Raw genomic sequence first — 24,910 nt, forward strand, 5'->3', positions numbered from 1 at the left:
GAAAGGCAAGACAGTTTTTACAGAGTGGGGATTGCCCCTTTACATAACAAATTATCTTGAAACATAATGAATCTCTCCTTTCCTGAGCATATTTTCATCTCACTTAAGATGTGTTATAGTTCATCTGTGTCACAAGGTTACTTATTGTGTCTGAATAGAAATACAATCTTGAGATGTTCAGGTGGATGTATGTTCCTGCCATGCAACATGAGACTAAAAAACATTTTTTAGTAAATGTCTTTTTTACACATTTATTTGGCATGTAGGAAAGTAGAACATTAAAAAAAAAAACATTTTAATACAGAATTTTCAGAGCATGCACAAGAAACAAAAAAAAAATGTTTCTGAACACCGAAAGTAGAGCGCATAGTACGAAAGTAATTTTGGAAGTAAAAGAGTTAAATCGATCTCTCATGCCCACATCCTGTTTTTGAGCTAAGCGGCCTCCTATCTGGTTTGGAGATTTGGTTTTGAACACCTGAGTTTGACAGAAGTGCTGTTCAAACGCTAACTGAATCATAGTAATGTTATCGAACAGTGGAGAAAGCCTCCGACTGTTCTAATTAATGCTCATCACCTTTAATCACAAAGTGGGAAAAAGTTAGTTCAAGTTAGTAGGATAGATTTCAGTAGTTATGGATATACACAGCCATTCAACTCACAGTTCTTTTCCCTAATGCTTTTGTTTTAAAGCAGGTTCACAGACGCAGTAAGCTTTGGGGAAACTCACATTTACAAAGGTTTTTAACAAATCCCTTTACTCAGAGGCTTTTAAGTGTCTTTCATCAGGGCTTTGATATACAAGGCTTCCTTTGACTTTTGTAGAGTTTTTGAAGCCCCTTTACAGCAAAGGGGCTATTGTACAATGTTGGCACAGTAAGTCCCAAAGCATCACTGAGTGGCTGTTCCCATCTCTTCCTCTTCAACTGACCTCTGCAGTCCAGGAATTAACTTGAAGATGTGTTTACGCACACTTTGTCTGGACCGGCCTTTCCGGGGCAGAGTCCCAAACAAGGAGGAGATCCTTGTTTCCTCCCAGGTGGGGGACAGAGAGCAGCTGCTGCCGGCTAAACTGGAGCTGCTGGAGCGGCTAATGAGTTGGTGGTGATGGTTGGAGCTGGATGAAGCCCTGCTTAAGCTGCTTTGCGAGGAGAAGTCTTTAGAGAAGAAGTAAGATTCGTCTGTGGTGCTGACTGCGCTGCAGGGACTGGGTGAGCTCAGGTCTCCAAACACACTGGCCTGGTCACTATCATCTGTCATCACACTCCTAAAGCTGCTGTCACTGGAAAAACGCTGGCCACGGCGGCACAGATGTGGGCTCGGAACAGAGGAGGAGTCCATCGTTGAGTTAGCAATGCTCTCCTTTGGGTTACCTGAAAAACAGGAGAATTTTATCTGACCAAACCCTAAAAAACAAAAACAAAAAGCAGCAGGAAGTTTGTAAGCAGCTTTAGCTGTGCTCAGTTTCTCAGGGAAACACCATCAGAATTTTGTGAAAGTTACGCTCTGCCTCCCATCATGAACAGTTTAGCAGAAATGACGGTGGCTGTGAGAACGGAAGTCCTGTGGTCTGACAGCTGAGCAAAAGCTCTCACCTCGCATAAGTCGTTTTTCCTGTAATGTGAGCGCCTGAAGCTCCATCCACTTCTCACGCAGTGACTGCTGCATAGGCACATGACAGATATGGTTGTGGTTAAACTTGTGCCGTGTTCAGATCATTCCCACATTATCAAGTGTGACCTTAATCCGAAGCAGTGACCTGTAGGTCAGGCCTTTCAGCCTCAGTAACCCACCTGCAGCACCTTCAGCTTCTTCTCCAGCTCCAAGTGCTTCACTATGTTCCCACACACCGTCTCCACCCTGAAACCAGACAACAACACACAGAAACTTTATAAAAATATGTTTTCCTCTTCATGTTGCATCATTTGCATAAAAGAAAATGACCACATTTGCTCACTTTAAACTGTTGGTTGACTTTCGGACTAGTTCAAGTATCTGCTGATGAGACAATCCTTCAATGCTAACCCCATTGATGGTGATGATAATATCACCTAAAGCAAGCGAAAAGCAAAAACATATAGAAACTGATGAGTAACAAGAAGATGGCTTTCATTAGGGCATTTATGTGCGTAGGTGGACTGCGTCTGTCAATCCTTATCTGACACTGTTGCATCTGTGTGAGGGTCTGTGGGGATGTGGGCGTTTTACCTGCGGTCAGGCCAGCATTTTCCGCCACACTGTCCTCCTTCACTTTGCACACAAACGTGCACATCTCCACAGTGGAGCTGTTTTTGGGCTGCAAGCCGTAGGTCTGCAAGAGAGAGCAATTTCAATTTTTTTCAATTTCACAAGTGGTCAAACTAAGCCAGAAATAACCTGAAGCAGTTTGCAAGAATATGTTGTGGTTTACCTGTATGTCAAATCCGAACGTTTCGTTATCTTGTTTTTCCAATACAACTGCGGTCCTGTAAGGTGAAGCAAGTTTTAATTTTTAATGTTTGCAATCAAAAATATGGAAAGTCAGAGTGCACATCAAATCTAAGATTTTTACCTTTCTGGATCCATGTAATCAACCAAAGAATTTGTCTGTTTTGGCTGCAAAGAAAATATAAAAAAAACAGAATAGAGCTCCTTTAAAACAATAGTGATGGATGAACACTTTGCCAAACTGCAGGAACTGCATTTTATAAAAAAAGACAAGTGCACGAGACAAATCTGGATGTTTTTTTCATCAGTGTTTTGCAGGGCATTACAGAGAAACTGCTTTATAAAGATTGTCTCACCTTGCACACTCTGGGCTGAGAACCATGGTTGTGCCTGTGTCGATCACTGTTTCCTCTGAGTGAGCGCCGGTACCACAGAGGATTTTTTTTCCTCAGTGTATTATCCACAATACAACTGTCTTGGCTGCTCCGGCGTTGAAGTCCATTGGCATTCATGGTGGCTTGCATGGTGGATTAGTCCTCAAAGCACCATCATGTTCTCCTGCAGCAGCTCTTCAGTAATTGTGAGGCTCTGCCCTGCTGTGCAACCAGAAGTAAAGTGTATCAAAACGGAAATCCACGTCATCTGATGGTTGTTGTGGGTCCGCATCTGCAGATCACTGCCTCACGCACAGTCTTTCCTGTTCACCTCTGAAACTTTTTGGTTCTCTTTCTGCAGAAGTGCTGCTCTACTGATTTGAAAAGAAAAAAAATGGTGAATTTTGAAGCTTTGTTCATAAATCTCTTCAAAAATTCCCCTTTTTTTTCTAGCTTGACAGTTCAATGTGCAGTCTGTCAGAAGTCAACTGGCCCGTTGCAGCAACACCAGCACCTACTTCCAGCCTGGTACTCTGTTTTTCAGTGAGCTCAGTCTGACTGAGGCCTGTGTTTGCCCAATAAGGGAGACTTGCTTTACAGGGACAGACAAAAGGCTGACTCATTTCTGGCTGGGTGCAGGGGACATTGGGCTATAGGTATCAGACATGGTTGGATCAAAAGAAACATCACACACAAGTGCAAGTTTGAGGGCAGACACACAATGACACATGCTGTGTTGCTCTACACAATGGTGTTTTCATCAAGTTCTTGCAAAACCTGCTTTCCAACCTGTCAAATATGGAGAAGCAGGACTATTTTGTTCAGTTTTTTAAAGCTTGAATTTGTACTGGTTACCACCAACACGTACCATAAAACAGCAAAAACAGACAAATTGTTTCCTAACAGATTTCCTCACAGCTGTCTTCTCTGAATGCTGATTTGAAGCACCACCTCTGACCATCTAACTGCGAGACTGTCTGGGACACAGGACATTCCAGATGAGACTGCTGTCATATTAGCACAGAAATAATATTCTTTTCACATCAATCTATCTAGTTATCCTCCAGCATTTAAAAAAAACACACAGCTGTTTATTAGATTTTTGGGTAAAAAGTGAAGTCTTGTAAAAGCACAGTGTGTCGCTCTACTTTTAAGGCTTGTTTCACGCTCACTGGGAATCTTAAATACAGAATCACAGTAACTATCTATAAAGTCAAACTGCTCATCATTGTATAACAAGAGGTACAGTGAACACAAAGTGACGGCTTTTTTCTTATTTTTGTTTCCTATTGCTGTAAGACTTGACTGATAAAGCCCATCGAGCATGATAAGAAGAGTTGTAACCAGGGTTACTGAATCACAAAGTAACAAATTACTGTAATGTAATTACTTTAGTCAATAACAGAGTAATGTAACGAAATACGGTTCAAATTTTGGTAATTACATTTCAATTACTAATCCTCATTACATTTTGATGCAGTGACACCATATGTGACTATTAAAACAAATTACCTTGTGTAAACACTTCACTTGACTCTGACGTCATCTCTTGGGTAACCCTTGTGCTATCTTAGATGACCCCACCCTTACACTGACGTGTTCTCCCTACCATGACAAAGGTGGATAAAGGTGGAAAGATTTCATGTAATCCATGGACACCAGTGAAGATCACAAATCATTGAAGAGAAAAGGTTCAGCGTACTGTCTAGTGGGTCTAGATGACCCAACTTGCAATGTTAAAGTGCCTAGGATAGCACAAGGGTTTAAATGAAACAAAACAAATACTACTAAAAAATGAGTTGCTGACGCATTAAGACAAATTAGGATTAATGCAGAAAATTGGTCAAAGTTGACGAGAGTGGAAATACAGACATGGATGAATTTGTAGGGGCATTCAGCAACTGTAGATATTTCAACGTTTTCCAATTTAAAAAACAGAATTTTTCAAAATGGTTTTCAAAATTGAGGGTAAGAACATTTGGGGTGAGGGATCAGAAATACTACTCTTCAAGGACAGTCCTTTCCAGGACTTCCTAATGCAACAAGCATTTAGAGTTCTGATTAGAATTTCTGAGAGTTCTGGATCAGTCAGTAATTGGTAGCCAGTGTGATGGTTGCAGTTCCAGAGTAATTTATTTTGAAAGAGAAGACAGAGTCCTGCAAGCAGTATGGAGTTCTTGCATTCTTCCTAAATTTGTAACCTGAAAATGCATCTATAATTCTTTACTTCTATGAAGAGAAAACAGTTTTCATCAACCGATGCAACATAGACATGCTCAATCAGTAAATGTCTGTCTGCTAAATGGCAATATGCATATTTGAAGTAGAGATAGAATTTGGAAGTTTGTAAATTACAGAAGTGGGTCTGCAGCACCAGGCTCAGAGACTTAACAGATCTAAATAGTTGCTGCTGTAACAATGTGCAGAAGGGATTCATTTAATTGTTAAATCAATGAAAAACATTTGCAGTGGAGTCCAAAGGCACCAACAGGAGTGCAAGGCTCTACATGACTGCCATGTGTGTGAAATTGTAATTGGTTTATTTTAAGCAGTCAAAAAAATTTATAAATAAATGTATCACACTTTGCATGATTAATCATGACTTGATTGGACAAATAAAGAAATAAAAGTTTAATAAAATAATCCCCATATATACAGTATGTACATCCACATATACATGAAAATAATTCAATTATAAGTACCCTTAACCATAAATAGACATATTTGTACATTTACATACAATACTTGACACATTAAATCTATTAAATAAAAAGTTAAATTCATTACTTGCAAAGTTAGATCGTGAAGTGTGTTTTGGTGCTAATATTCTGCCTTTTAAACTTTAATTTGAATGAAGCAGCTTAACACAGGGGACTTTATTATCGATGACCCCATAGATCATGTAGTACATGTTTAAGACTATAGTCTAAAATGGTAATCCGGTTGCATCATCCAGAAGATGTTGCTGGATTAGCATAAATGATGAAACTATGCTGATGCTGATGACAGGAAACACAGGAAGCACAAGAAAACCCTCAAGGGTTTTTTTGTCTTTTGTTTTTAATCTATCTGTATCTGAAACACATGAGAATTCATTTATAAAATCAATGTTCAGAGAATGAACCTCATAGATATTTTCTGGAATGAGAATGAAATATTGATTTTTAGTCATATTTCTTTGAGTATATCGACCTTTCCTAAAGGCATTAATGAAAAGGGAGTCATTTGTTTGCTTTTTTCTTTTTTCGAATGTAAGGTCAGCATTCCCTTTTGTTTAAAAGTAATTTTTCTGTTGTTTAACCATGATCCTGATGTCTTTTAAACTTAAGAGCTTTAGTGCATTTCCTTTTGCAGGTGCAGTAATAACATATACATCACATTAAAATCTCCATAGCTAAAGACCCCAAGTTGGGTCATTTTTAACTCAAATCCAAGGTTAAAGGGGGATGAACCTTTTTATGGGTAATTTTAACTCAGGAAAAATTGGGTTAAAATGAAACCACTATAACCCAAAAATGTGTATTGTTCCAAAAAGTAACTAAAAAACATGAACAACTCAACAATGGGATTGAAGAAATAACCCAAGTGTTTTAGGAGTGTTTCAAAGTGGGACAAAACTCAATTATATCTATCTTTGCTGGCCATTTCTTATGTGTCCCCTTAAGCCATGACCTAAAACATCTTTTGACCTTTGCTTATGTGACAGGCATCACAGCAAAATCTGCTACAGCTTCACAATCTTAAGATGTTGACTCATCCATGTAGTGCTGATGTCTTCGGGGTTACAGCTTTATTTCCTCTGCCTAACGGACACTAACGGCAAACACCAGAAGAGAAGCACAACAGAAAGCCCAGATGACTCACATCAGTTCAAATGAATAAGAGAAAGAAAATGAGAAGATGAAAGTGTTGTGTTTTAGATAAGTTGTTCCGGGAAACCTAACCATATGTGCTTCCATTTTTCACTGTTCTGCACAACTGTTGCTTTCACTGTGATACTTGGCTGAGTTAAAAAAAAAAAAAACTCCACTAAAAGAAAAGGTCGATTATGAAAAACTGTGTTTATTTCCACATAGATATCACAATTTTGAACAGAATAAATAGTGCAGGAAAAAGATACACTGCAGTGGCACAAAACCCACGTGTGAACAACACAATACAATTAAAGATACACATATTTTAATGAGGGTTGAGAAAATCAGAAGCAGGTTCTATTCCAAAAGCTGTCATCTTTTTTCCTATGTAATAAAGCCACTTGTAAGAGAAGGACTGAAGGAGAACTCCTTTAAATTATTGTTAATGATTATGACACCATAGATATAGCCTAAAATCAACAACTAAGACAAGAGGGGATTTTAGTGCATTATTTATTTTAGTTGTTTTATTGTAGTTTTGAGTTTCCTGTAAATAGATTCCCATCTTATTGTCAGCCTGGGTTTGTTTGTGAGAGTTTTTGAGTTGTTGGGGTGTTTCATTTGTTCCTTTTAACTTTTAAGGGGTGTAACAATCCAACACTGTTACTTCACAGAACTAATGCAGAGAGAAAAACACATGGAGACTTGCACAGGAGCTGATATTTGCAAAAAAAGAAAACAGGCCAAAGAACATGACTTGCTTTGCAGAGGAAACTATTTACAACGCTTTTACTGATGTAACATGTCAAACACTGATATCTGGCAGTTTAATGAAAGTGCGTAACTGCAAAAAAAGAGGATTTAAGGCTACAAATGTATGTGGATTCATTTTCACAAACATTTCAATGATAAATCAGCTAAATTGATATGGAGTACAAGCTGACAGATGCACACCCCATCACTCCTGAACCTTCACTGGTTCATACAAGCACAGTGGGTGTGCAGATTTACTCTTTTGCACCTTCCCTGAGCCTGTTACATAAAGGCTTTTATCTGCCACAGCAGACAGACGCATTAATAATCCAACTGTGCACCCACTCCTTATAACCTGTATTTATGTATTTTGTTGTCCCAACATCCTTTAGTGCAATCATTTCTTCCAGGTTGGGCTTTTTAAAATGTTCTTTCCTTCATCTTCTTCTAATTAAATGTAAATATCTGCTTTTAAAATAAAAAAAGGGAAGTTCATGAGCCTACGTGAACCTAATAGACAGTTTGTTATGAAGCAATTATTTTAAATTCCATCTGTCAATATAACAGCTAACTATCCTAGCAGTTCATAAATGAGCAAAATATTTGGATTTATAGCTTCACTTAAGTTTATATTAAGAAAATAAAACAGCAACAGCTGTATTAGACTCTGAAAATGAAATACATAAATATATGTAAATATTAACAAGTCAATAGATGTGAAATCCTAAAGTTAAAGATGCTGGAGAAAAGGTCAGCCATATTATGTAAATCAAAGCTTTTTATTCTGACCATTTACAGATCATCCACAGTAAATGTTTGTGGCACCAGTTTAAAAAAAACAACTCTTCCTTATCTGAAAGCTTGGGATTCTACTCATAATCTAATCTAAATCATTTGGGTATTTTTGATTTTTTTAAAAGACCCAAACAAACATTTCAGCTGCAACTGGACTATATTCCCTTTCATAAAGCTCACAAGAAATTACAAGTTTACAGAAAAGTGTGCAAAATTTCTTTAGAGTATTTGGAAAATTCTGCTTTGTACTTGTCATATTTCATAGTATTTGTCCCGTAAATCTATTTTTTGTTGTTTTTTTTAGCAGTACTGCATTTGCTACAGTGTATGGCACAAAAACACAATACATGTGCAACGTCAAGTGGGCACTTCAAATACTGAGGTAGCATGGCGGTCACATTTAACATGACTTACGTCGCATGGCTCTTCCTACTGAAGCTTCAGGTGTTTGGTTGTAATGTCGGTTAAGCTGGTGTCCACGTACAAAAGCGCACCTTCCTGAAGGCTTTGGCACCAACAGCAGCTCGAAGAAGCGCACTGAGGCGTGTGTCCAGAAGAGGGCCGCCTCAGGCTCTTATGTCCCTGTCTGCAGCAGTGGCCCCCCCTGCATGACGGCCGATCTGCAGAGCCACAAGCCCACCTAGTCTTTGATGTCCTTGATAGCACACAGCTGAGACACGGTTTTCTTCACTCGCAGAGCAGTCAGTCGAGCAGAAGAGTTGGCATACCAACATTCTCGCATCAGTTTGCCCATCACTCGCAGAGCCTTGCAGAAGAGGACAAGATTAATAGCACAACTAAAAAAAAAAAGTTAAAATACATAAATATACAAAATTGAAAAAAGGGAGTAAAGTGACTGGATGATAATTAAAGACCCAATCCAATGAAAATCGTGTTTATGGTGTTTTTCAAATGTTCTTGCAGTATTTTTCTGATGACAGCGAGCACATAGAAAGATAATTAGCATTAAATTGAATTTCTGAGTATTTCTTTATTCAAATCATTGTGAATCAGGAGATGACAAAAAAAAAAAAGGCTGTTGGAAATAGAGCTTTTTTGTGGCGGGCCAAAGTCTCCCTGCTCCGCTCCATTCTGATGCATGTGCTTGTAAACAACTAGATCCATGGACGTCTTTGTTTTTCTCATCCAAGCTGGCTTGCTCGCCATTTTTGTTGATCTGTTAGGTGTGAGAGGCTGTAAGCTAGTGGGAGAGTGCGTAAACAGAGAGCTCAGTTATGGGTGACAGGAAGGGGGTGGGGCTGTTCTGTGCCAATAGTCCCGCCCACAACTCAGAAGTGAGTTTCTCATGACCAGCTGCTGCTCTGCAGAAATAATGTTTGGCTAAAAATGGCATAACCATAATCAAAAGACCACTTGGAACGCTTTTACCATTCAGATTGAAGCGCGACTTTAAAGAAATACATAGGAGGGGGCAGGATTACAAACTAAAGAGGCAAAAAGTTACACGAGGTTTATCATTACAACTTTTGCATGTAGATGTTTGCCACAAGGGCTGCACCCGTCCACAGACACACTCATCCACACCCTCAAACGTTAAGCATACCCATTGGCTGCAAAAACATTTACACACATACATACACATACACTTACACAATACAAATCCAGATCAACTCACACACACACACATACACGCACACAAGCAAACATGTAAAGCATGTGTCCCTCCAAGGCGTGTACAAATATCCTGTTTAGGCAAAGGTGAGCAAGTACCTGTGCTCAGGTGAGAGGCTGTGTTCTACTGTGGGCAGGTATCTTACCAAATGCAAAGAGTAAAACAAAAGTTTTACCTAAAACCCGCCGCTGGCAAAAGGCAGTGAGGCAGTGAAAAATTGTCGATCAAACTTTGATTGATTGTAAATTACTCTGTACTCTAGGACAACATTCCTTTTAAGGTAGACTGCATGTTTCAGATAAAAAAAAATATTGACAGACTCCAAAGCAGACACAAAAAAGCTGCTAAAACTTTGGAGCAAAGCGTAGCTTCTCCAAAAAGTATATTTCAGCTGAAGGCGCGTTGTACTTTTTATTTTATTTAGACTAAACATGCTCCAGATGCTCCAGGGCCCATCACTTGTTTTAAACACAGTTTGACTTTTTTTTTTTACCTACCAGTAGTTTTCTGAAAGTCTTTCTAAATTTGAAGTCCTAACTTTAAACACATCTTTTTAACGTTTTCAATAAAATAATTCTTTATTGTCGATGTTCAGAGTATATCAAAATTATAACAGCATCGGATTAGCGCTTCAAGTGGAAAACATCGTAAATTTGGAAAAGTGCTATATAAATAAAGTGATTGATAAAGAAAGTGACAGCAAATAATAATAATATTCTTAAAACAGAATAAAAACATAAATGGCTGACATGGTCAGTTTTCAGATTATCATACTCATTGGCTCTGAAGCAGCTGCAGAAAGATGCACTCTGCATCACCCGCCCTACATGTTTTGGTCTATTAAAAATTGTTCATTCATAACCTTTGTTCTTTTTGCAAAAGTCTGCAATGTTTTCACTCCATTCTGTTTTCTAAACACATTTTCAGTCATTCTTCTTCACTGGACATTCTTTAGTCAAAACAACAATGTTCATTTCTACATGTCCTAAATTATTCATCATCATCATTTATTTATTTATAAAGCACTTTCCACCACCAGCCAAGGAGACCCAAAGTGCTGTACACATGGAGAACAAAACACAGAAACCTACCAAATTAAAACATTGTAGATACATAAATAGAATAGAATATATAGCCTAAAACCGAATTAAAACATAGGATAGACTGTTTTGATCCTTTTTTAGGTGTTTGAGGTGTGATACTTTGTCACAAATGAGTCCATAAAAAATCTTTTTATTGCATCCACACAAAGAAATATTTAGATGTTTTATAATTTGCAACCAGGTCTTGTTTTGTTTTTTATTTTTTTTAGTCTCACCTCACAGCTCTGCCACTGGTTGGGAATGTTTGGTCTGAGTTTCTGGTCACACACCACTTTCCTCATGTCCTCAATGGACGGATCTGAAGGCACCATGTCATAATAAGGCAGCTGGAAGTCTTCATGAAGTCCTGGGAGAAGGGCATTAATATTGTTTATTATCATGCTCTTACTTAACAGTTCAATTTGGAAGGATGAAGTGCACTGTAGCACCGGCAAACATATTAATCACCACAAATTGGCATGAGTGGGGTGGAGAGAGGACAAGCAGGAGGAAGGACTCTAAATTCACCACAGGAGCTGCGTATGTGCTGTTAAGACCGATTAAAAACAAGCAACTGTGCATATATGCAAGATACCTCTCACGGAGCATCTTCTGGCCAGTTCCCAAAACACCAGGCCCAACGAATAGATATCCGCTCGCTTGAATGACTCAAATGTGTTCATATTGATTGACTCGTCCAGGATCTCTGGCGCCATGTACCTGCAGAGAACAAAATGATTAAAGCTTAATGGCATAAAAGCCCCGTGCTGCTTGGGAAATTTGCTTAATCCATTTTGTGTTTGATGTTCAAAGCTCAGATATATTTAACTTCCATTTTTTTTTCTTACACCAATACATATTTAATGGGAAACCTGTAGTTGTTTAAACCGACTAGAAGAAATCAGTAAAGGTTTCTGTTGACCTGAGAGTTCATTAACAACCCAAATCAGTTGTTAGTCTGTACGTTTTTTAAGAGCAAAATACAACATTTTTATCTTCTTTACTATCTGAAACCTTAAATTTTGTTTATAGTTTCTGCATCTCCACCATCCTTTCATCAACAACTTCTCCAGACTTAGCCTCTAACACTGAACCACATGTTCCTCAAAATTTATCTCTTTGTACAAACGTTACAAACGTTTCCTTTCTGATATCTGCCATGCCTGTTTTGCGGATGTTAATTGTGCGCTCTCACCTCTTGGTTCCCACTCTGTGGTTGGACGGTATGTCGATGGTGTTTGTGTTGGAGTCGTGTTTCACAGCCAAACCCAAATCTGCGATGACTGCTGTCCCATTCTTCCTCACAAGGACATTTTTAGACTTTAGGTCTCTGTGAGCAATTGCAGGCTTCCCTAAATTCAAAAGAGTAGAAGAAAAAAGAAAAACCTGGTCTGTGAAACGCCTTTTTTGACTTTGCAGGGTTGAAAAGAAAAACAATTTTCCAAGTTGGATGATGAGGATGGAGGACATATAGAAAGAAAATTACGGTAAGCTTGAAAAGTGCATTTCTGAGTATTTCTTTATTCAAATCATTGAAAATCAAGAGCTGACGAACAAACGCAGTTTAAAAAACAGCTTATTTGTGACGTAGAAAATACACTGTGTGGGCCACAAGCTCCCTGCTCTGCTCCATTCTGATGCATCCACTTGCAAACGAAAAGATCCATGTACGTCTTTGTTTTCCCCATCTGAGCTGAAATCTGACTCAAACTGTACAGCTGGATAGCTCCAATATTGCTCACCATTTTCGTAGCACTGGTAATGTTAGGTTGAGGGTGTGAGGGGCTGTAAGGAGAGTGTGTAAACAAATAGCTGTTATGTGTGACAGGCCCGCCCACAACTCAAGAGGCGAATTTCTAAGGAAATCCTGCCCCTCTGCAAAAACGATGTTGTAGAAAATGAATAAAGCACTTTTACATTAGATCAAAAGATGATCGGAAATGGGACTTCAATGTTTACCTAAACAAAAAAGGGGTTTATTCAGACATACCTTTGGTTTGTCTGAAGATTAATAACCCCCTATTGTTAAAGTAAAATATGTCCAACACAAGAGGCCCTCAGCTCTCATTTGCCTGCCCAGCTGTTGGACAGGACAAGTTAAAAGAAAAGAAAAGAAAAAAAAAGAAAAACGTGTTTGTCTCTAATTAACATTTCTTCTCACCACATTTTGCATTTAGACAGTAAGGAACAACCTTACCTTGTGTGCCAATAATTTCCATGTGGAGGTGTGCCAGCCCACTTGCTACAGACAAGGCCAGAACAACCATGCCTTCCACTGAGACGGTGTACCTGTTCAGGTAGTCATAAAGGGAGCCATGCTCGTGGTACTCTGAAACCAACCAGAGCTGCGTCCAGGAGCCGTTATCTTGGGAAAACAGATCAACAAGCACAGGGTTAGAAAAACTGACATGTTCATCATAGGAATCAGATTTACCGGTAGATTTGATTTCCAGAATTTCTGGCTTTCAAACCTTTATTATCAGCAGCAATGAATCCCAGGATGTTCTCATGCCTAAGCATGATAGTCTGGTAAATCTCCGCCTCCCGGAACCACGACCTCTCGTCCCTGGAGGAGAAGATCTTTACCGCTACATCCTCTCCACGCCACTTCCCCCGCCACACCTCACCGTATCGCCCTTTTCCAATGGTCTCCTGTAGGACAATGGTTCGAGCTATGGTTCTCTGGACCAGGAGAGGAAGCCCTGCAAGGCAAACAGTTTATAGAATGAACAAATGAGAACAATGTTTTCGTCTCAAAAAATGTATACAACTTTTCCACAGAAGCTGCTGGACTTTCTCTCACCTGATCCTGAGCCGGAAGTGCTCATGTCATAAATCAGATCTTTAAGACATTTATCAGGAGACATCAACATCTGGTCATCCAGAGGCTCTTCTGGGTCTTGCTTGTGGGTTCGACTGTAGGCACAACGGTGGCCCTGGACAGCACACACGCCGAGCAGGATCCCCACACACAGCAGACAGCAGGGCACCAGGATCACCACTGTGAGTTGCAACCGGCTCCAGCCAGGCTCTTCCGAAGGCCTCTCTAAAGCAAACAGATCAAAATAACGTAAATAAACTCAGCAGGTTATGGTTTACTGATTTGCACATTCAGTTTTAAGACAAAGAATAGAGTAAAGAGGATTTGGAGTGGTTTCTCTGCTGCCTTTAACTTTAGCTCCCTCTGGTGGCTCATGGTTGTCTTGGCAACAGAGCTGCAAAATTAGTCATTTAAATTGAATTAAGCAGTCAATATTGTTAATGAGTAAATGGTTAAAAGTGCTCTCAAGCTCTTTGAATGTATAAACCAAAATAAGGGAATACAATCAAAAAGGAAACATAGCTACTTTAATGCTTTCCCAGTTTAAGGAGGAACACAATTATTTTGCAACTTCAAACAAAAATCTTCTCTTTTCTTTTTGTTGACATGACAAGATTCATTTAGTGTCTCTAATATTTTGCTCTAGAGAAAAAAAAAAAGAAGAAAATAACTTCATTCATAAAGGTGACATTGCTGATACAGAGCAGGTGCAATGTGGGACCTTGCAGTGAAATTGCGATTCTGGCAACCTAAAGTAATCTGATGCCTCTCTCTGACCTTCATTCTGTCTGTGGGTGGACAGGAGAGAACCTGGACCCAAACAAAAATAGAGAAACAAGAAGGCACATAGAAAACCCAAGTTTTACTGACATGCTAGGGTAGCAAATCCCAGTGAACAATGCAATACTGCATGCATAAGTTTGAAGACATAACGTTGCTTTGCCTATGAAGTCAAATAATTGCATCACTGCTTCCATCAGGTGCTTTTTTTTACACTTTACATTACTTGGCAAAGTCAGAGATAACAGCCTTTAGTCTTTGAGTCATCTCTAATCCCCAAACTGCGAAATATCCTCACCACAGATCCTCAAACATGCAACATTTGCAGACGGCAGCACTTTATGAACTCAACCACAGTTTCCTAAGACATCTTTAGCCTTTTACCTACATACAGATCCTGCCAGTTGGAGCTACAAGTGGAGCTCAGCAGATATGGTGCAAAACAAGGTTTTGCTCTCCTGTCGCCCGGTCAGGATGTGCTCACATGCTGATATTTAGCAGAGCAATGGAACAGATTGATTGTACTGGCCTCATTGACGATCACCGTACAGCCTCAGGGTCAGGCCCTCATCCACGCATCGACACACAACAGCAACGTACACCATCTGCTGCACTTCAGACACATGCGTCCAATGCCGTCTAAAACAAGTCAGAGTTTTTCTTGTTGTAAGGTAAAACGTTGATATACCCGGTATATAAAATTAAATGTACAAAGTCTTAAAACACATTTCAAGCATCAGCTTTATCCAAATCAGGATTGCAATAAAGCTGAAATCTCTCAGACGATTTAAATTCAAATTCAAACATTTTTTATAAAGCACTTTTCATACAGCAGAAACGCGAAGTGCTTTACAGGTTTAAAATTTAAAAAAATTAAAATTCTAAAACACACAGAATGCCTTCAATCCTCTAGAGGCCTCACACCCAACAAAACGAGACCTAAAATGACACATAAATAAAACTCAAAGTATAAATAAAAGCCGACATAGAAATCTGGCTTGATGTTGATCATGGCTCATGTCAGGCCAAAGTGAATTATTCATATTTAGTAACTTCTTTGATTATGATAAGATGTACTTAGGTAGTTCAACCAATCTTATAATTTTATATGCATGATGTTTGTTGTCTGATTTATTGGGTTAAATATATCAAGTTGTGATGTGTATTTTTGTAATTGGAAGGTTAAAAAAACAATAAATTTAAGTTTTCAAACACCAGTTGATTAAACCTCAAAGATTTTTATATCTTCTTTATGTTTTGTGTTTTTAAGACTTAATACTTTAGCATTGTACTATATTTTACATCAGTAAAGAGCATAGGAAGTGGATTAGGTCTGCCAATTCCTCTTTAAGATAATGTTCGGCACAGACTGAAGGTTTTAAGTCTAACTGCTTATTGGTCAGTGTTCCCATGTAGAGCAAAATGTTACTATCCTAAACCCAGAATTTCTCTAAGACAATATGGTGCCAATTTTAAAGCTAAAAAATGGAAAGTATAACACCAGAGAGATGCCATTTCTTCACAGTGTGATGAACAATGCCGACTAGCCAGCTCCACACACTCAGACAAACATCGAGTTTTTCTCTCACCATCTGTTCACCCGTCTAAACGGACCATTTGAGAACCAACATTGAACTCTGTCCCACAAAATCACGTCAAGAAACACATGAACAGATATGAAGCAACAGCTGTGCAAAAGCAGCTCTGGACCCTCCTCCCCAGGCAGTTTCACAAGCATCGACATCTTGAATCATGTGACCAAAAACATGACATCCACACCGGACAAATGCCTGAGCGACACTCAGGATGGGTGGGCCACAGTGGTCTGTGAAAGCTTCAGCACCTTCCACCCTAGTTTTTAAGAGCCAACCATAGAAGGGAAACTGCTACTAATTGAGCTTTCGTTTCAGGGAAAGTGTGATTATTTACTCTTTGGGTTACTTCTGGGTGACTGAGTATCCACATCAGCATCGTGCAGATTCTCAGCGCTCAGCGTGGGTTGTTAGGCGTTCAATCATTAACAATGATTTCAGACCTGCACCAAAAAAACCTGCGAGTGCGTCCACCCCCCCACCCCCCTCTTTGCTGTCCTTGCTTCCATAAAGCACATTCCGCCAATGGAGTTCATAACAGACCAAAGCACATCTCTGATCCAAAATATACTAAATCACTGGCAAGAATTTAAGCTCATTACCTGGTACCTTTCATTTGGTTTCTTGTCACCTGTGACTTGTTTACCTACATAGTCAATTTGTAGCTCATTAAAGATCATATACTGTACCTCTTAAAGTATATGACTTGTAATGAAAAATGTAATCCTCCTCCGTGTGCCATTATCATCCCCCAACATCTTAGTTACCAAGTTGCTTTATTTCACCTAAATGTATCCGTGAACATGTCTCACAGGGTCCCTTTGGATATTTCAATCAGACTGGTCTCTGCACTTTGACTGGGCCATTGCACTTCATGAAGTATGCATGAAGCATTGGCTCACAGGATGTGTCCTGATCCGACTGCCTCTAAGCTTTAGCTGTTTGACAGATTTGTGTTTGCTTGGTAAACATAGGAGTTAATAGTGAATACCTTAACTGGAAGATGCCTTGATAGCGGTGGAGGGGTGTAGTGACACCAAACTTCAACCAGTTCTAATCATTGATCTCTGATCAGTCATTTTTTATTGTAATGTCATAACTTGAATATTTGCAATGCTCTCTGAAGCCGTAGACTCTGGCATTCTGGCAATTGTTGGGCATTATCCAGTTGAATTTTTGATAGTGGTTGTTTTACAGACTCAATCAAAAAACAGTTTTTGGTGTTTTTTAACATGTTCTTGTTGCATTTCTCTCATAATGGAGGACATATATAAAGTAAATTAAGATTAAAATTGCATTTCTGAGAGTTTCTTTATTCAAATTGTTGAGAATCAGGAGCAGATGTGAAAACACTGTTTGAGAAAGATTGTATTTGTGATGTGGAAAATACACTGGGCGGGCCACAAGCTCCCTGCTCCGCTCTATTCCTATGCATCTACTTGTAGATCCATTTACGTTTTTTTTTTTCGCATCCGAGCTGGAATCTGGCTCAAAACTGTACGGCTGGATAGCTCCAATATTGCTCCCTATTTTTGTTGCACCAGTAATTTTAGATTGGGGGTGTGAGAGGGGCTGTAAGGTAGCGGTAGAGCTTGCAAACAGATAGATGACGGGAAATGGGGGCGGGTTTACTCTGCGCTAACAGTCTTGCTCCCAACTTAGAGGTGGCTTTTTAACTAGGTACTGCTGCTCTGCAATACGTCCTATGTCCTAAAAAAAAGTTTAGTTCTCTTTCTAATAACGACAATATCATAAATAAAATATTGGCAACACTTTTAGAAAAGATCAAAAGATGATCAGTGTGAGCTTCAGATAAATTTAAATGCTCTTTCTTGTCTAATGATAAATATAAAACTACAAACTGCAGGGTCAACCTCTTCAAATTCCTCCCATATTAACAGTTAGTGGTCTTCCAACCATATAATCATAGGTTTTGTACCGCTTCCATAAAGCTACCGTTCCAAATATCTGAATGCTCCGGACCAGCGGTTAAGTGGTGACAGGAAAACATGCTCCATCTATACATCTGTGCCTTCCGTTTGATCTTATCCTCACAGCGCAGTACAATCCAATACCTGATAAGAGCCGAGATGCTCCACTTGTTCTGTCCAGATTATTTTCCTGTTTAAACTGATAGTTTGATATTTGTAAAAATGGATTGAGGTGTTTGTTTTTTTTTATCTTCTTCAAAATGCCGCTTACTTGTGTGACATGTTTACACTTTCTTTTCTTGAAGTTAGAATCAGGGGATTTTTTTCTGGCCCCTGAGCGAACTGTTCTGTTCATCAAATGAAAAGTTCAATAAACCTGTAAAAAAAAAAAAACAACAAAAACATTGTATTACTTTTTCCTGCTTATTTGCATCTAATAACAAGAAATAAATTTACTTTTTCTTTTAAAAAAAAAGATAAGAGATGTGAATCTTTATAGTGTATAAAGTACAAGTTATAAAGTTTTTAAAGAAAATATTAATATTTTTTATCATTTTTTATGCAGCTATTCATTAGAGCATTTCAGTTTAACAGGAAATGCAAAAACACGGCATTACCCAGAATGCCAAGCCTGGCTGTGACCTCTCAGTGTTTCCACCAATATCCAGATGTGTGAGAAACTCACCCCTGCCCATCTGCTTTTACCCACCGAAAGGGCCATGAGAGGCTTTAAGCGCTACATGCCTGATGAGGAATTTATTTATAAATCAGGGGAGGGCCCTTCCATAACCTCTGCCAGATTTGTTATGTCACAGGATCTAGGCGGATCAGCGTCCGCCTCGTCTAGCCGGGACCAGAATGAATGGGAAATCCCTCACAGATTGGATTGGTGTTTCTGTTGACAGAACAACACTGAGAACTGCTTTGCACTGCCACATTCAAGTTCTGTAAGTGTTCAGAAAACCGGGAAAAGGTGTTTTATGCAGTAAATGCATAAACGCAGGTATACCTGGGTAAATGTGTAGAGTCTCGTTGTTGCAGAAGTCGGTGAAGCAACAGTTCCTCTTGGAGACATTTCTGGAACTGTAGCAGAACACCTGGCCCTTCATCTCGGAGGGCGACAGGCAGGATTTGACCGTCTCCTCCTTCCCGTCGATCAACATGACGGAGTTCCAGCAGGCCCCGTCTGCAGCCGTCTCGCAGGTGTGGTTGGCACAGAGCAGGCACACACACTTCAGACCTGAAAGGCACAACTGAGGATGGTGAAATCCCTTTTCGTCTCCCACACCATAATTATGCAGAGAAAAGGACTTGGGGTGAAACAGTTTCAGTCCCAGACCAAACAGGCCAATATTCTTAAACTCTGTCGATGCAGGATGCTGGTGTTACATAAGCTGGTTCGTGCTCTTAAATGGCTGGAAGTGGAGGAACAAGAGTAATACCTCTTAGTTTAACACCCACATAATCTTGTGTTCTACTCTGAGCTGTCATCCTTTATTTGATAAGCTGCTGTCTGATTGACAAGCTGGGCTGCACCACAAAAGAAAAAAAAACTGACAATAATTTTGTGATTTTAGACATTAACCGGGTCTGATAACAAAAAACCCACCTGCTTCTGAAGTAGAAATGAAACCAAAACAAAGCATTCTCATAATCTGCATATAAATTCCACCGGACAGATTACAGAGTTAAAAATGTTTTTCTAAATAAGCTCATTATGTTTGAAATCTGCTCTGCCCTTTCGGGAGTTTTAGCATTTTAGCAAATAAAACCATAGAAACCATCAGAGCAGTAGATTAAAGGAATCGATCGAAAAGTAGAAAACATTTTTTTAGAAGTTTCCGACAAAAAAGATTGTAGTCGAAATTGCTTTTTCCAAGGTCTCTCTAAATACAAAAACACGTCTTAAAAAAATAGCACCACAGTTGTCTTGGTAACCGTGGACACAGCCTAAAAGTGGAATGTGCTGGGTTTATTATTGAGAAGGAACAAATTACTTAAAATAAAGACAGCAAGAATACATAATAAAAAATACAAATAGTATTATTATAATTATTAAAAAAGTAGCAAATTGATATTGTGTGCATCTGCTCCTGATAAATACATTTAAATATAAAATAAACGTGAAAAAATACTTAATTGTTTTTCCAGATTAATGCAAAAATTTTATCATCTGATTGACAAGGATTTGAACCTTCAGGCTGCAGTGAGCAGGGATATTTACACAACATCAAATAACTATAAAAAGTGCTGTTAAGGATGGGGCTTAATCAGTCGTGACTAAAACTAAGACAGGCTCCAGCAACCCTGCCATCCTGAAAGAGATACAGCCTGTTAAGAAAATGGATTTGGCTGGATTTGAAATTGACTTACAAGCAATGATAAGTCTCAATATTAGTGGAAAAAAATAGCAAATTTTAGCCTCTGGATATTTTTCATAATCTTTACTTGACCTGATGCTTTCTGGAAATCTTGTTTTACTTTACCAACTACAAATTGGTACAAGCCACTCTTACATTACTTCTATATGAACACCTTAAGGCAGACTACCGTATTTTCCGGACTATAAGTCGCCCTTTTTTTCATAGTTTGGCAAGGGGTGCGACTTATACTCCGCAGCGACTTATATTAGAAATAAATTGAAATAAATACATTGTTAACCCTCCTGTTATGTTCATTTGTGAAGAACAGAGATGATGTTCCTGGGTCAATTTGATGTATGAGGTATGTTAAGTGTTAAGAGGATGTTAAGTGACTCAGAGAATCAGCAAACTTTTTTACAGTAAGATCTTGAAGGCTAACAACATAATATTCCATTTTCCAATGATTTCATAGATTCAGAAATGCAATAAAAATGACAACTGTTTCTACAAAAACAGGATGAAAACAGAGTATTAGTTGGCCAATGATGCTTCATGAAAGGAATAAATAAAGAACTTTGAGAAAAAATTACTGTGAAATTATTAGATAAACAGTCTGCTATGATTGTGTCATATAAGGTTATGAAAGTTAAAATGCGACTTATAGTCCAGTGCGACTTATCTGTGTTTTTTTCTACTTTATAATGCATTTTTGGGCTGGTGCGACTTATACTCCGGTGCGACTTATAGTCCGGAAAATACGGTAATATGAAAATATTTTGAATATATTATACTTTAAAAAATGATTACAATTACACCTTCATGTTTTTACTCCAAAGAGACATTTTTGTGTATATCTTGATTCTAGCAAACAAAATTATGATGCTCTTTAAGTCATTTTATGATAATCCTATAATTTATTTAAATTTTGTTTCTTTAGTATAACACACACTGGGTCCGTTTTTACTTATACTGGAGTTGCTTTAAAACTGAATGGGCACACAAACACTGTCTGTACAGACAGCTGATGCTTTCCACATGGAAGTGACTGAGAAAAAAAATAGTTATGCCTCAATATTGTGTTATTATGTATTGTTGTCAGTGGGTTTTTTTTAATAAAGAAAACATGATATGCCTTAAAAGAGGGTGGATCACTGATATCACAGAGGAGATGCTCCACTGGAAAATGAGTCACACTTTTACAGCGTTAACAATCTTGAGGTTTTCTTGTTTTTATTCAAACTAAAAGATGTATTTTCTTAAATCAAATAGGATGGATTTGGTGGTTTCACGGCTTATGTAATATTAAAGGAAAACATGCATACTTTTTTTAGTTTTGCTTTGTTTGTTTTCTGTGTTTTGACACTGGTACTAAACACTTTTCTGTTTAAAATGATTAATCTAAGTGATAAGAAATACAATTTTTATTTTATTTTTTAAATCATCATTTTCAAATGAGAAATCTAAAAAGATCACAGGATCATTGTCATCTTAACTCGGTTTTAAACCAATATTTGTGGAAACGAAGGAAAATCTAACAATGTTTCAGGACAGTCATCAAAAACCTTCAAAACATCTATATGCAGGATTGATCAAACTTGCCATAAATAGGCCTGACTTGTCATGCAGTTAGTGCACATTTAATAAGTGAGTAATAAAGTTTTAATGTTGAATTTTGTGCCATATGTTTTAATACAAAGTCTATGTCTTCCTGCCACATTAACTTGGTGTAATTCATTCTAAAACCTTCTTTTCACCTTGATGACAAATTCAGAAAGAATCTTAAAAAAACAAATGTCCTTTCTTTTTACATTTTGCATCACAGCTCAACAAAATGCTTCCCTTTTCAAGCTATAGTTGAAACTTTTATTAGTTAAGTTAATTTAAATGCATTTTTTCATTTCTATTGATGACCTGGTTATGAAGCTGTTTCTTCCCATCCCGATGAATACAGCATGCAGGTCTCCTCACACGAACCCCTTTAGATGTGTTGGAACACAGCAATAGCAGCTAAAGAGCCATCCATCAGGCGGGGACTATCTAAACTCTGCAGCATATGGCTGTCTGAATTACATTCATGTTGTCAAAGCTGTCCTACAGAGTAAATGTGAGGTCTGCACACAGATTTCTTGAACCATTCAGTCTAACACTCCCACATCAACATCTTGTTCTGCCAGCCTTACCCACAAAGCAGTCTGGATCCAGACTGTTGTGGTTCCACAACAGCGGTACATGCCACTGGATGCCACCACAGCAAGACAGTCCTCCGTCTGCCTTTAGCAAAATTCTGAAGACATTCTTTCTGAGAAATCACCTCCTCCCATCTGGACTTCTAGTCATTTCAATTCCTTATTTCTGTTTTGATCTTTCTTTAGTTTCTGTTTGTAATTAGTGAAATTAAAAGTTTACAGTTGACAAAACTAGTCATTGACGGAAGGACGATTTGTAAAAAATCTTGACCAAAACAAAAAAAAACTAAAGTGTAAAAGTTGAAGGAGTACCGTAATTATCTAGAAGCAACCCCTCTTTCAAATTTCTCAATTTATGTGTAAACCAAAATACCAGAGTGCAAATCTAAGAATTCAATCCAAAATCTCCTTATAAAATGTTTGCAGTGAATCAACAAAATAGTGTCATAAAGTGGTGTGTTGGTTTAAAAAGGAATGGCACATTAACCAGAGATCACTGACAACAAAGATGTGTTGTTGTTTACATTAACTGCATTCCATCTTAGTCCTTACACTGTCATTTAAACATTAATAGCTTACTAAATCAGATTAATGTGATGATGATCTTTGTTATTTTAAGTCAATCTGTATATTTGTGCTCATGGTAATCTAACAAAATATTGAGAAAATTTCATGTTCAGTTTTGAGTAATCGTGTCATTTCTATTAGGTTAAATAAAAAATAAAAAATAAATCTATATATATTTATATATATTATATGTGATCAATCCTCTTTTTGACTCGTGCAAAAGTACAGTGTTCTAAAAACTTGTTAAGAGAGTAGCAAAATGCAGTACTGTAATTCCATTCCATATATGAAGCAATAACCTGTTATTATAAAAACTACCACTTATGTGTCATATCTTAAGACAGAGTCAGGCTGCCAAACTGTTGCTTCCTTTTTGGCCAACCCACCAAACTTTTCTACTCTGTGGAGAGAGCAAAAAAAACTTTTCCTTTCCATTCAAAACAAATCAGCAGCCACATTGATAAAGTTCTGTTCATTAATGAGTTTCAATGGCTAATTTACAAGTGTTTTCTTCTCTCCCTTTCTAAATATAGCAGATATTTCTAATGAGATTTGCAGAGTCCATGCAGTTCCATGTGCTTTTAGGAAATCTGTTGCCTCTGTTTTCCAATGAGAAAAAGGTGGTTATTTTTAACATCAATTAGTTTAATGATTATACTTGGAGAGGATCGGATTAATGATTTGATCCTTGGCAAAGTTGATATTTAATGAAAAAATACTTTATTTATCACTTGTTGGTGTTTTTGATGCATAACTGAGTGACATTGGCAGCATTAATAACTTCTAAATAGTGAGATAACTCCCATTTTGTTCAGAGAGCTTTTAGAGAGCAGATAAAAGTTAACAACTGGGCTTTTCTGAATGAAGGCATGGTGATGCACACTGAGGCGGGTTACCTGCAGTCAGCTGCACGGCGTAGAAGAAGACCAGCGCCGCCTGAAAGCTTTGCTTCCTGGATCCGGTCATGGCCAGAGGCGCATCGGCTCCCTCCCTGACCGCAGCGTTTCACGCAGGCAGCTGCCCCGCGAAGAAGCCAAAAAGACGCATCGCGCCGCCCGAACCCGTCCGTGCGCTCCTCGCAGCCCGCCACAACAGATCCCTGTCACACGGACGGAGGGGGGAAACTGCAACGCGCAGCTCGCTCCGCCTCTGTTGACCGGGATTTCAGAGGATTATCGGCGCAGACCTCTGATAAAGACATGTGAATGAGGGCTGCAGGGAGAGCGCGTCGCACGCCCATTTAAGCGAGGCAGGTGGGGTTAAACGCCACCTCCAGACTGAATATGGAGGTGACCTCTGCGCCCTGCTCACAGAGAGGGTGATGGGTAAATGTTGGGATGGAGCTAAACACCCCCTGAAGCACACAGTATTACAGATCATCAAGACCCTGGCCTGAGCTCCTTACTGAGCAGAACAGGCGCATTTAGTACCAAAGTCTAAGTTGATAAGATGTTATAGTTCTGCAGGATCACGGGAAAACATTTCTGTTGCATATTCTGGAATTTGCTTCATTTATACTATAACTCTTACTACTGTCTATAACCCAGTATTTGGGTGGCCGAACACAATCACTTGGAAAGCTGCAAATTAAACGAATCTATCCGGAAAATATCATTTCTGTTCTATTACAGAAGAATGAACGGATCAAAGCCCAATTGATCACAAAACAGGCACCTAAATCCTGCTCAATATATAGAAAGTTACAGGTAAATTACATTAATGTCATCATAGCCACTGTTAAGGATAATCAGG

At 38.6% G+C, this 24,910-nt stretch overlaps 2 protein-coding genes across 2 annotated transcripts; both read right to left on the reverse strand.

Moving 5' to 3' along the window:
• Positions 1–223: 223 nt before the first annotated feature.
• cytip (cytohesin 1 interacting protein) lies at positions 224–4,269 on the reverse strand. Its single transcript, XM_004081888.5, has 8 exons — positions 2,784–4,269; positions 2,552–2,595; positions 2,411–2,465; positions 2,209–2,311; positions 1,958–2,051; positions 1,794–1,860; positions 1,596–1,662; positions 224–1,373 (listed from the first exon to the last, which is right to left on the reverse strand). Exons 1-8 carry the CDS (start codon positions 2,949–2,951, stop codon positions 892–894), a joined length of 1,080 nt encoding a protein of 359 aa, XP_004081936.1. The 5' UTR covers positions 2,952–4,269; the 3' UTR covers positions 224–891.
• Positions 4,270–6,843: 2,574 nt separating this feature from the next.
• On the reverse strand, positions 6,844–24,496 carry acvr1c (activin A receptor type 1C). The gene is made up of 9 exons (XM_011489716.4): positions 24,055–24,496; positions 19,052–19,282; positions 13,722–13,964; positions 13,390–13,620; positions 13,116–13,283; positions 12,114–12,270; positions 11,514–11,638; positions 11,155–11,285; positions 6,844–8,969 (listed from the first exon to the last, which is right to left on the reverse strand). Exons 1-9 carry the CDS (start codon positions 24,122–24,124, stop codon positions 8,844–8,846), a joined length of 1,482 nt encoding a protein of 493 aa, XP_011488018.1. The 5' UTR covers positions 24,125–24,496; the 3' UTR covers positions 6,844–8,843.
• Positions 24,497–24,910: the final 414 nt, after the last annotated feature.

The sequence above is a fragment of the Oryzias latipes genome, chromosome 21, assembly GCF_053564925.1.
Source record: "Oryzias latipes strain Hd-rR chromosome 21, Olatipes_Hd-rR_3.1".
Taxonomy (NCBI): Eukaryota; Metazoa; Chordata; class Actinopteri; order Beloniformes; family Adrianichthyidae; genus Oryzias; species Oryzias latipes.